The following is a 14,134-nucleotide window of genomic DNA, read 5'->3' on the forward strand; positions in this document are numbered from 1 at the left end:
AAAGCGCTTGCCTTGCGAATTCTCAGATTGCCTGGCGATTCGGTAGTCGCGTCGCCGTCGTGCACTCACCCACGCTGCTCAGTCGCTACCGGAGATCGTAACAGCGGCCGAGGTCGAGGTGAAATCAATGGTGTGATCTCCCAAGTTTAGTCACCTTCCAGGGAGAAGCGATTTGGGAGAATTAAATAAGGATGATAAATCTGCTCAGTTAAGTAGTTCTTTATCTATACTTGATATCTGCGCAAAGCTTAAACTGAAGATGACTAGTAGAAAAATTGCTAAGTTGAACAATGGTTTTGGAAAATCCTCTCGAACAATATAAAAGACCCACTATTATTCCAAATCAGAGTTGAGTCTACAAAGCTTCTTCAGTCCATAAAGTAAATTTCGTGATTACTTAAACGCGTATCACTGGCAGTACTGCATGAGTAATGGTAGTGTTAAATGCTTAGCTCTCACATTATCAAATCAATCGTTTTACCATTAATTTTATTGAGAATTGTTGGGTTTACCAATTCAAGCTACTACCAACAAATCGATATTATCTAGTTTAAAATAGTACTAAACCCGTGCTAATTCATAAAACTTAAAAGGGGACATTGAAAACTGTCAATAGTGTATTATTTCGTAAATCTGACCTCTATCATTAAACGAGTTTTTACAATTGGACAGTGGGATATTTGTTGAAATTAAATTATTGCCCCATATTCTTATCCCAAATTTGCTTGTGGTGTACTTTGTTCCCTAAAATATAAAATTTAGTCCAATAAAATCATATATTAAATAAGTTCTAGGAGACTAATTTACTCATATTTCACACCATTCTTAGTTTGAATTTTGCTTTGTATTTGAATAATGATTTCTTTCGTTAAAATTAAGTCTAAGCTTGTTTTAATTCCATCTGTTTAATTTGCTTCGGATTAAAGTATCATTCTGATCATGGAAATTATTCAGAAATTTTAAAACCTCTAACAAAATAGAAGAACAAAAGCTCCTAAAATCTCTTGATTTCGAAATAGCTCGTAGATCCTAAAACCACCCAAGAGGGTCGGAAAACGCCCAAAAGCAATCAACAACAGCGGTAATAAATTAATGAACCATTAAGGAATTTAGTTTTTCGTTTGGATAGATTCGCCACCTAATAAGTAAGCCCTCTGAGGGCCGACAGCCGCTAAGTCTTCATCAATTAGCGAAAACAAGACATTCGCATCCTTCAACCGTAATTAAGTCGCTGCTGGAGAAATATCGGTGATACCCTTATCTACAGCTGCCGGCCAGATTAAAATGACATTAGAGATGCGGCGCTTGGCAAGGAAATTCTACCTGAATCGTGAATTTTGGATTATCGCCCGCTTGATTAATACTTTGTCTATTTTCCATTTCTGATTAGTTACGACTAATAGGTCTCCAAGGCCACATTTATTTTAATCCTCTATCGCCTCTTACAAAACATGCGTATATGTTTTATAAATATAATTTTAAAAGAATGGCAAACAAACATTGATAGATCGGGAGCCAAAAGCAAATCAGCATTGTATAAGCATATAACATCGTCTTTAAGGAAAACTATATAGAAATTTCAACTTAGAAATGTTTTTATGGAATTTTGTCACATTTCAAAATAACCGCCATACAAAACAACATCAGCTAACAATATACAGACCGAGTATTCCGTAACTTTCACCCTTTATCTAGTTGTCTGACGGCGGTATTATTGTTATTAATGCGACTAAAGGACTGTTTTGAAGTGTGTCAAAGTAAGAAAAGTATGATTTTATAAAAAACATTATCGTTTAATATTTTTATCTTTAACGATATCCTCCCACTTCGACCGTTACCCAATATGCGCGCTTGGTGATGAACTTCTTCTTAAAGGAAATTCTCAAGGTTGTATGTTTATATAATGCAAATTGCTTCTCGGCTCCAGGACTCTGAGAATGGCTTTCATTCATTAGACAATGGTCATCATGGGATTTCTTAGACCTAAGTGTATTTTGTTTTCTTTGTTCTACTATTCTACGGCTATACGCAGGCGTATAAATGTTCTATGGCAGTATCAAGGCAATTATAATTCTACATTTGCACACTTTATCATCCTAATAAGTGCTCTTTATTTTGATAAACAAAGACCAAATAAAATAGCAGGAATGACATGTGAACATGGATTGTTTAAAGGCCACGAGACGAACATGTAATAGTGGATTGATTATACGCTGCGAAAGCTAGGATCGAGTCAGTAATTGAGGCTGATTTTAGTTGTAAAAGCAAAAGATTGAGGCACAGAAAGAGATTCAGTCGTTTCCGAATGACCGAAATGGGTTTTAATATTAGTAAAAAATAGGACTCAAGACATTAAAATGTCTTATTTGAAATTGCTGCTTCTAACTGCGTCTTCTATCGATGATTAAAACAGTCGGAGACGAAATCATGGAATACTTTTATAGGTTTTTATAAGATTTTTCTTAAAAAATATATATTTTCCTTTCAAACAAAAATTCCACAGGAGTAATCACTTTTCATTTCTGATCTTTTAAATTCCATTATTGCTGAACACTTTAAATGGTTTTAACGCAGGCACCAATGGTTCTTGAGAAAATTGAATGTCTATTCAAGCCAAATATAGACATCACTATAACATCAGTGAGACCATTCATCAACCTTGCGGTCGCGCAGGGTCTGCCTCCAGTCTCCAGTGAGAGCGGCTTCGGTCAAACCCAGCGTCTAGATCCCATCCATCTTCCACAGTCCAGCCCGGGTTGTGGTTGTGCAACCACACGCTCTTGCGCGCTGACCTCCGCTTGTCGTCCGCGATCTTATCTCCCAGCTCCGGTCACACGTCTCCCATTAGCTCCAGATCGGCATCTCCCCGTCACATTACAGTCAACACCTCTTCTTTCGTCCGAAATGCGAACAGACTGGCTGTAACATTCCAATGGACAATGGACCTTAACGCTTAGAGTAACGTTCGTTGAACTTGGTGCTATATGGGGAATATTAAAACAAACATTTGTTACATGGATCCGACATGTAATTTGTATGTTAGTGAAATATCGATCCAAGTAAGTTACGCTTGATCTACTTAGTAATGGTCAAGCTTAATACTTCGAATGTGGAAGAAACAGATATACTAATTTGAGGGTAAAAAGTCTAAATTAAAGTAAAAATACAATTATAATTATTTTACGTCGGTCTAATGGGTAACATGATGAAAAAAAGGAAATAGAGAATAAACAAACTTGTAAACAAAGTGAGAACGATCATTATGACATTTTGGTATCATGTGCCAGTGGGTTGGTTAGTGGACTTCCTTAGTTTCAGTCGAATCATAGTATATTCAAATATATCTGTTCATTTATTTAGGATGAAATAAGGTGAAATCCTAGTTTATAGCATTTTAAAGTAACTGCGAACGCATAAAAAGGAAAGGCTTTTGATTTTTTGTATTTCTAGAAAATAATATTATGTTACATTACCAAATTCATTGAAGACTATTGGAGCAATTGGAAAATTTTTTAAGTATTACAAAATGTTAATAAAAACAATACTTTTCCAAATGGTTCATTTTTTTGGACGAGATCTTTCGAAACCAAAGGTTTCATCATCAGGCGACTCCACGAAAACCTGGTTTCGATGATGGTTCTGATGATGAAACCTCTGGTTTCGAAATGCCAATACTGTTTTTATTAACATTTAGTAATATTTACCAAATTTATTAACAAAAATTGTAGATCTTATTAAAACAAACTAGCATGAAAAAATTGTGTCAAATTATTATTGTGATTGTGCTTAGTGGTCCTTGCGGACCGATATTGATAGTGATAAATGTTGATATACTCAAATGTTGATGTTAGTATTGGACGTTGATTCCGAAAGACTCAAATTTATGTAAAACTACAAGTTTTAGTAAGTTTAAACAATTTTAGGTGGTTGTATAAACTTTAGTGGATCCTAAATATCGCGAATTAAAACTGGCAATCTTTGTGAATCAAGGAGTCACGCAAGGAGCCATATTAGGACCACTTCTGTTCCCAATCAGATACAACGATCGGGCCATTAGCTTCCTTCGTTCTCGTTTAATCGTATTCGCCAACGACATGTCGGGCTAATTCAGAGTCCAAATAACAGATCTTAACACGGGTCTTTAGGCGGGAATTAATTCAGCAAATAGACAAGGTGGCCGGCCTTGGTCTATTGGGTAGGCCGGTGTCCTACTCTTTCCTTCAATTCGTCAGTAGGTATGGATGTTATTGCGATCCTTTTTATCTGTATACAAATACATGTAATACAGTGCAAAAACGGAATAATTACATAAATGCAAACATAATTAGCATTTGCCAATCTCTAATTACAATATACTCGTATTAACATGGTAAATATAACAATACTAACCTTTGATGGTGACAAAGAGAAGTTTCTCAGATAAATACGGACATGTTCAACTTCACGTCAGATTAATATTTTAATTTTGTTCCACAATTTAATTTTTATTACTCAATGTTTTATTAACAAGTATCATAAGATTCATTTTCCTACTCTAACAGATGTGTATGTTATTACCATGTTATCTCTTAAGGGGAGGGTTTCCTTTAGTCTCATAACAAGAATTATTTAAGTATTCATCGGTTTTAAATATTTTTTCATATTAATTTTTTACCATAGCGTTTGTTAAATTAGGACTGGAAACGCTAAAGGTTCCAAGGAAAGGGTTCATTGTTAAAAATTGTTTAAAGGGTCTTCTGCCGCTAAACGTCCAAAGTCCTAGTGAAGTTCAGTTCTAAAATAAAAAAAAAACCTTTGCCATTTCCATATAGTTAATAAAGTCTCAAACATAATTCTCTTTCTGTTGCATGCCTAAGAGATTTATTAGTGCTATCAGTCTTAAGTTCCTAGTCACTTGGGTTCAGACACAAGTTAAATATTATTGTCATTGTTGATGAATGCAATAAATACGTACTTATATCGTAAATTTGACCAATAAGTGAAAAAACTTCTATCTGAAGTGATCAGTAACCTCATATTACTTAGATCTGTTAGCTTTTTAAACATGTTAGACTTTGATCTTTGTTATGAAACACTATGTCTGCTAAGCTATAAAAATTATACTGGTTTGACAACTATGGAATCTATTGCATATTTCAAAAACAAATTCAGAACATACGTCTCAAAAATACGTATGTCTTACTTAAAATGTTAACTTTTTGTTGTTTCCAGAACTTTAGTTTTGACACATAATAACCATCAACTCTATGAGAAAACACGTTTATATAATCATGTTTAGTTAGATTAATCATCTAAAAAAACTTTAGGTGCTCTAACAGTGAAAACGGTGACAATTTTTCTGCAACAATTAATTTGAACCACGTTATCCGCTTCAACACAAAACGTTTCAGTTTGACGGGGGAAAATGGATGACAAAAATAACCCATGACAGATCATTTGTTGTAAAGGCTCTCAAAAAACGTCAAAATTCTTCCTCTTTGCCAATTTGCTCTATTTGATCACGCTTCCTATAATTAATGGCGACCGGAAGCGGGGAATGTAACATTGATATCCGGCGACAGCGAGGACGTAGCGCGGGTCCGAGGCCGCCAAGGTCCACAGAGGTGGGAGGCACCCCTTCAGAACCCCTGCCAAGCCCCGCCCTTTCGTTTACTCTCGTCTGGCGATGTTATTTTGGACGCTCAACTCTCTTGACCTTCAATACGCTTCTTGCACGCAGACAATTGTTGAAACAGTGGAGCACTCACAATCATCTGTGGGAAGGGAACTTCTCAAACCTTTGATGAAAAAGAACATGCCTGAGCACATACGTTGAAGTCGACTGAAACAAGATTTTAGTCTGTATTCTTAAGGCAGGAACAACACATAGGAAAAATACAATAAACTATTCTGCCCTGTATTTAAAGGAGCCGAGAGTCAATTTCCATTTTATAAGCAAACATCCTAGTTTTTCGTGAATCGTTTAGAAGAATTTCCCCGGGCCAGAAATCAATAGTCAGAAACTCTAGTTTTGGTGGAGGTCGAAATTGTAGGGTATTAAAAGGGTTAAAATGTATTTAACAACATTTTTTGTAATAAATCTTCATACACTTAAATCTAACCGTCACATTTAAAACCATCGTTGGGTAACAATACAAATACTGACTGATTGCCTAAAAGTGGCAACTTTCATTCTCTTCATCCAGTATGACGGTTAGTTTAGAGTATGGTAAGTAAAGGACAACATGATCTGACAAATAATTACCATTTGGTCTTTTTACACCTTTTGATATTCTCACATTTCAACTTCCTCCCAAAAATAGGGTGTGAACGTTCTAAAGAAATCCTTTATCGATTTGAAGAAAGTGCTTATACAATCCTACCTGTTTCACATATCGTAATCGTGTTTCATAAATCGTCAAGTATTCCAATATCTAAAAATTGGGAAGAGTCTAAACCCTTTCAGATCTTTTCAGAACATCTAATTTCAGAAATAAATTACGACGAGAGAAGTGGCGTAAATTACTAGAGTTGAACAGTTTTATTGACTTATAATTAAGTGTTCAGAAAACACGTGTTGGAGAGAGAAGAGTAATGTGCATGTTGGTAACAAAGCAATTGCAGACGTGTGGATCTCTGGTGTCAAGGCGGGCACCTTTGAAACCTCGAGAGCAGTAAAAGTGTCCCCACTCATGTGACAGTCCTCGTGAGATTTTTGGCGGCCGTCCTGTGCTCTTTATTGCCCGTAAATAACAATCATGCTCCCTGAGTCACATGACTCCCCCCGCCGTGCACTCTAGCACGCTCTTCTAGAGCTGCAGTTGCACTCTCGTTCCGTCAGAAGTTGGGAAATAAGACCACGGCAGCTCTTTACTTGTAAAATTGCCTTCCGGGAGCTTGGATTTTTGAACTCACCCAGCCTCTATATTCTTGATGTCACCCTGTACTGCCGATTCAAATGTGAACGGGTTCAGGGCAGGGACGTCCACAAATACGAAACCAGAGGCAGAACTACAGAACTGAACAGCATAGAACGACTATGTTCGAACACCTGCCGTCTCAAGTGGGTGTCACGATAATCAATAAGCTCCCTGGAGATCTCAAACCAATGAATGAACTCAAACAATTCAAATCTCGATTCAGATTGTTTGCAAAGGCATTTTACTCCGTTGATGAGTTTACGATGGGCCGCTGGGATGAAAATTAGAACTTTATTATTATTCTATTTCTCCTTTTCTGATATACAAAACATGCAAAATACAATATATTGTTAGGTTCACACATTAATATGTGGAATTGACTGTGCCTATAATAACTTAAGATAGGTTTAGTTTATAAATATTTTAATCAATATTATGAAATGACGCTTGCAATACAATTTTTTTAATTGTTTTACTGAAATAGAGGATTATTATTATTATTATTATTACTGTTATTATTTACCGTTGCCGATAATCTGTGAAAGATCTGTCTAGAGTTGTCTTCAACTCTCGAAAAAATCTGGTAAAACCACATCGAAAATTTATTTTCCAATGTACTCAGCCACACCTAGTTGATAAAACAAACCTATATCTAAATTATCGCCAATTCCGATGATTGTTTTTTAACGAAACCTATATAAATACTTCTATTGAATGATCAAATTTTTTTATTATCGACCGACAAGCCATCTCACAATTGTGTAGTTATTCGTCCGTCTGTCCATGTGATAACTCTTAATAGAAAGTTCTAGAGACTTGAAACTCAATAGATGTTCCTCTTCTTTTAAGGAAGGCCCAAGTTTAGGGGTATAAGGGTCAAAGAACAGAATTCCCAAATGATAACTCGTTCCGATTCGGCCATCGTTCGATACTCGGTTTTTTATCAAGTAAAGTTATTACCTTTAGCCCCTATATTCTACTCAAACCATGTCCATATAAATGTAAAGAAATTCGTAATTTTAATAATGATTCATTCCTTAAAGTATTTATAAGTAAAATTAAAATTTCAAAACGAAATAACAAGTTTTTAATACTACGATAATGGTATTAGTGCACTTTTATGAAGTTATAGCAATACACGATTTTATTTTAAACTTTTAACACTTCGTTTACGGTTGAAAGTTTATGGTTACACTCTCAAATTATTATTATTGAAAAGCATAATATTTATAGTATATTTACAGTTGAACACTGGATACAAAAACACAAGTTAAAATTTTGACATTGCTGTAGCATATCATTTTTAAAAGTAAAATTAGTTTTGAATATGTGTAAAAAATGTTTTAATGGGTATTTCTTTGAACTTGTCATCTTCTTTATTATTAATTTCTGCAGAGTCCTCCCCGACTGTGAAAACTGGGTCGTTTGCCGACCTTGATGGAGTTCCCGCGATGATGAGCCTGAGAGTGTTCTACGTGTTTGTTTACCCGCGGTTGTACGGCTGAGCTGTTTGTTTGTTTGTTTCTGTCTGCATGTTTGCCCGGGTTAACGAACTGTTTGCTATTCCCCAGCCGCCAAGCTCTCACCTGCGACGCGAGATGGGCCGCAGTACACTGTACAGCACCCCCGGTACTATAAATGTCCTGGCGAAAATTGGTTGGTAAATCATCTATTGTAGGGTTACCTCCCTAGAAGCTTCCTACTCACTGTCTACTCATATACTGACATTTGCGTGGTGAATCGATATCAATAATGTATCTGAGGCTCATAGCTGTAGAGAATCACAAACCGTGATCTGCTGAAAAGACGCACTATACGTCATATGTTATCCGCACAAAATAAGGTTAAACACTGACTAAATGATACATCTTTTTCTGTTATCAAATTTATGGACATTGGCGTTTCATCGCCATTATTATAGGGTGCAACCTTAACCCTATAGGTCTTTTAGGTTGCCAATTCCAAAGTTGATTGTTGGTTCATTTATTCAATACGACACAAAAATCACTGAAGTAAATCTTTGATAAAGCTGAAGTTACAATTTCTGAAGTAGTGCTAACTTCCTTCCTCTTTGTTGTAAACATTGTGCGTATAAAGGGGCAGTTGAAGAATCGTTACGAAATGAGAGAAAAGAAAGGTTATGATTGTGAAGCAGGGTTTCAAAAGTGAGAACTTGGTAAGACTGTGAACTCCAAGACCTGTCTCTGTATATCCCCTATCTTTGGATTTGCTGTAACTTAAAAAGTGGACGATCTTCTTTTGGAACCCATTGATGGTGAAAGGTGAATATTAAAACCACGTACTACATAAACAGAGTCTGAGGTTCTCCAACTACATTCAAGGATATCAACGACTAAATATAAACCGATACAAAAGAGTATCGAAGGAACCGTCATGACGTATAAATCTTTTTTGAAACCAACAATTCAACAAAGTAAGTTCACTACGTATTCTTAGTTTGAAGTTTGTTATTGACGATAGAAGGATTGTGGAGGAAACAGGACTTTTCCGGACATTTGCCATCATTCAGTAATAAAAATAATTAGTAACACTACGTTTCGAGATATGCAATACGATCTCTTCCTCAGGTGAATAGCTAACTTAAGACATAATTAGGCCTACATTCTAGATTGAAATAAACAAATCATACCTGAGCGTTGTGACACGTATAAGTCAGAAACCCCATCATGATTACGCATGCATAACACCTATGTAAGTGTTAGAATTGTATTTACGCCTTTAACTTTGACCTTTATAACAAATTTGAAGTTTCTAGGACTCTTTCATCAAGTTATATAACAGACAGACAAACAGATAACGACACGATTTTTAAAAGGACATGATGGGTCCTTAATACAGCTTTTTTCTTCTTACACCATGCCAATTTAATAGTAACTATACGTCCTTTCTCGACTTATATGATTACATTTTTACGATTATCCTCTTATAAATAGCACTTCCTCTTAGCTGTCAGGACTAGTAACTTGTATCTGGGCAAGAAACCCGTACCCGATAGAAAGCAATGAAAAAGTTACACAGAAGAACGGGTTGCTCTTTTATCTTTAGACCCCAAAATCCAGAGCTTGGGCCAATTGAAATCTATGTATCATCTTCTCTATGTCCTTCCTGCCAAGAGTCATAGTCATACTCATAGTCATAGCCATTTATTTGACGCAAAAGAGTTTTACAGTGTTTTGTACACGTCATAAGACTTATAGTATTCATCAAACTGCATAGACGGACAGGTAGACGAGGGGATGGACAACGACACAACCTTAAGAAGGTCCTGCCTGGTCCTTTATTCAACATCGACAATTTATTTATATGAATGCCCTTTTCTTCTATGTTACTGTAGGTATCTTCATCATACACCTTGAGATTTATTAACCATTTATTTCAATGTACAAAAATTGTCTCGAATGTACTTGCATTATCTCTCTCTTGCACGGAAGATACAACTTTCTACAGTAAGCAGACAATGGTCGCAATCAAGAAGAGTTCTTAGGGACCGCCAAAATCAAAGGTAATGAGGTGCATCTTGCAGCGGCCCGGGCACTCCGGCGGCAATTTGGCGGGGAAATTGGCAAGGCGGGTTTAATCCCGTAATTAGGAGCATTAGTGGTCTTCCACTCCGCCAATTAACTTGCGAGGCGCGCGCCACTGATAGCGAGCACCCTGTCCGACACTCTTATTGTTATCAGTGCATGATTTACTACGTCCAGTGACGTACGTGACTTCGGCTGCGGCAATTAATTGGTCGCCAATATCACCGGTTCACGTGGTTTCAACAGCTTTTTGCAGCCACTTCTGTAATTAGAGATTGTCTGTCCATTTCGCATTAGTCCGGAACAGCGTTTCAGCTCGTGACCAGATGGACGTTTTGCGCTGTAAGGAGAGATTACGCAATGTATCTTAGAGCGATTATTCCATAGAAAAGACTCAGTTCCATATTCAATGGCTGGAAACAGTTGATTGTTTTGTTTATTAGTGGATTAATATTAAAACTAATAACCACCAGCTGAACTTGAGTACATTTGAATGTCTAGTTTATTTTCCTCTTAGTGCAGCACCTGACTTTCTTTTCACAGACTTGACTCCTGGAACCTGACTCATGCTCGTCTGAAGAAATCCAAAAAGTTGATGAGGAAGAAACTCAAACTGAACTCTTTACATCGTTTCGACATATACTACAAAATATGGTATAATCTAGGTGAATAGGAATTCTCATTTACTTATCAGGTACACAATTGAGTGCACTACGATGTTTTAGACACGATCTGCACCAAGTTTTCTACTCATAATGTAGCTTACTCGGCTGTAGGAGCGAGCAAGTCTGTGACTGCGTCAGACTCCAGATGCTGCATTGAGGAAGGTGGACTGGAGCTAAACTTCAACAATCACATTGAATCAACCCTTCTCAAAATAGCCACTTATGTGTTGAGTAGATTTACTAAAGTTATCATCGTTTTTAAATTCAGATTTCGTGGTCTCCACTTGGAGTTATACGTGTTTTAAAGTAGGAAATTAGGCAATTCGAAAATCAACTGAAGATAATAAATTACTGTCATACAGAATGTAAATGAAGTACAGCGCCAGAGAGTGACACGTCTTTAATTACCGATTTAATTATATATAATTTTAAAAACAAAATTTATGATAGTTATAAGATTTTCATCAGGAAACTATTTTTTATAAATTAAAAAACTTATTGTTTCCGATAATTTTTATATACATACTGTAAAAACATCCCTACCTAACTTCAATCGTTTGTCTTTGAGCCAGATTAAAATATATAAAATTCTTGAAACGCTACAACTCTTGCCGAGTAATCTCTATTTTTGTAATCTTGTGAAAATTTCATAAAAAGCTGTGTTAAAAAATTATAAAAAAATATTTATACCAGCCAAAAGTTAACTGCACTACTCAAAACAACAAAAGGAGACTTGCCTTAGAGTACAGTAGTTTACACATAACGAACCTCTTCTAACAACTTTGCTTGAGCTTAACTCTAAATAATATTTTAGGCGCTGATGTGTATCTTCTAAAGGACCTTTTCTGTTTCAGCAATCCTGCAGCGTCAGTCAGTGAGGGCGGGCCAGGTCAAGATCCAGGGGGTGGCCACTTGTATATATCTGTGTATGGACTCCTGCGGCATCCTCTACGGATCTGTAAGTGATATTATTAATTTTAGACCTATAGCGTTCTGTTATAAAATTTAGAAAGATTTAAAAGAATCAAAATTCTCTCGTCTGGAGAGACTAGAGTCCTATCTGTAAATCCAGTTCAATTTGCCATCTCTTCTTCAGCATTCAAGGCAACGCGCCCATTATAAATTATGTACATTTTATCTGCCACAAGACGAGCGGTGGGGTCCGTTCCTCAGTCGGCAAGTATTGCCTTTCTAGGGACATTCGGTAATTTCGAGTGGAGATGGAGAGCCGATTGGAGGTTGAATAATTCAGTTCGGGGCAGTTCTCAAGTAGAACCGCAAATTGTTATTTTATCGGGTCTATTGGGGAAGGCGTTGAATATGTAGGGGCCACCAATCAGGTGTAATCCTGCTGATTTATCGTTTTCTTGGCGGGCTTCTCTCATCAGTCCCAGAGATTTAGTGAAGGACGCTCGCCGCCCGCTGCATCAATAGGACGCGAACTTGCGACACGCTCGATACTTATCTGGTGGCTGAGCCTCACAGCCACCGGCGCCAAGTGTACCTAGCTCGTCACTTACTCTTTGTTGGGTTTTTACCTCTACTTTTGTCACTGTCGAACTCGTCCGTCTCAATCGAATTTGGACGTTTTTTCCAACCACATCCGCCCGAGGTGTCAAATTAATGATGTCCCGAACCCGGTAAGGAGATAACTGCACTTTTTTCCACCTTCTCGTTGTAGATTAAGTACAAGAACATGGAGCGCATCAGGAGTTTAGCGACGAAATAACTTTTTGTTGAGTCTTCTTCCTTTGGTCGATTTTGGCATTTATGCGCTCTACAGTGTTATTTTTCTTCAAAACCGCACGTTTGAAATGACAATTGAGTGTATTTTGTGTGCCCCCTGGGGTGTCAAATTAATGATGTCCCAAACCCGGTAAGAAGAAATTGCACCTTTTCCCACCTCTTCGTTGTAGATTAAGTACAAGAATATTGAGTACATCAGGAGTTTAGCGATGAAAGAACTTTTTGTTGAGCTTTCTTCCTTTGGTCGTTTTTGGCAATTTATGCGCTCTACAGTGTTATTTTTTGTAAAAAAACGCACGGTTGAAATGACAATTGAGTGTATTTTTATAGCACCTCTCAATTTTATGGAGTCCTTACAGCATTTTAAAATCCAACAATTGTTCACAAAAAGTAGATTAAAACATACTTCAGGCTTTAATAATCTATAATTCTAATCCCCTAAGCAGGAGGACCACATCTTCACAGTGCGGCACGGCGCACCCCGTCTCCGGATGTCACCCCCTAAATCACCCGATGGCGATGGCCCGATGGCCCAGTGCGGGGTGCCACGGGGTCGTGCGCGTGTCGATCTTATCTGGTGCTTTATACGGTCGTAAAGCGAACCTCTGTGTCGCCCCGCCGCCACACCGCCAAGAGTCTTGTCCTTCAGAAGAATGTCTTCATTCGGCGGGCCTCTGTTGGGGATGCTAGAATCGACTACCGGTACTCTATAAGAATGAACTGCTTAATTCTTTTAAAAAATTGTTTCTTCTTATCGACATTTGAATTTTAGCTTTTCATAAACAAATGAATGCTTTTTAGTTTATTTTTTTAAATTTTCAAAAAATCTTAGTCACACCCGGTAAATTTTCTGGCCATTCCACAAAAAATTATTAGAATGTAAAAAAATATATTAGGGCGCATATAATAAACAGGTCCCTAATAAGGCCGAAGATAAGTGTACAAAAGGTTTAGGGTTTTTTTCTTGATAAAAAAGTCATTTCCTTAAGTAATACTTCACTAAAAGCATGTATCTGTCTATCACACACGCACACAACCATTGAAGCATGCCTTTTCCTAAAGTCATATTTCATATTCATACTGTACAAAAGTCACATTCTTATCTTTATTCATTTTCTCTGGTAGAACATTTTCTTGCTTTAACGGCCTATAATTATGTGTGAAGTAATCAAACATTTATGTATTTTTTAAATGCTGTTTCTTAAAATAGCTTGATAGTAACAAGACCGCAATACTTTGGTTTGGAACTTCCTTAACGAATCAATATTAGTGCGTCAGG

General features: G+C 36.9%; 1 protein-coding gene across 1 annotated transcript in view; it reads left to right on the top strand.

Annotated features, from left to right (window-relative positions):
* LOC124359990 (protein let-756) overlaps window positions 1–14,134 on the top strand; it is a 126,484-nt gene that overhangs the window by 88,280 nt on the left and 24,070 nt on the right. The window contains exon 2 of the mRNA XM_046813208.1: window positions 11,964–12,067. Within this exon, the coding sequence (XP_046669164.1) occupies window positions 11,964–12,067 (104 nt within the window). The remainder of the gene's footprint in view (window positions 1–11,963; window positions 12,068–14,134) is intronic.

This window comes from Homalodisca vitripennis, chromosome 4 (genome assembly GCF_021130785.1).
Source record: "Homalodisca vitripennis isolate AUS2020 chromosome 4, UT_GWSS_2.1, whole genome shotgun sequence".
In the NCBI taxonomy this organism is placed as follows: domain Eukaryota; kingdom Metazoa; phylum Arthropoda; class Insecta; order Hemiptera; family Cicadellidae; genus Homalodisca; species Homalodisca vitripennis.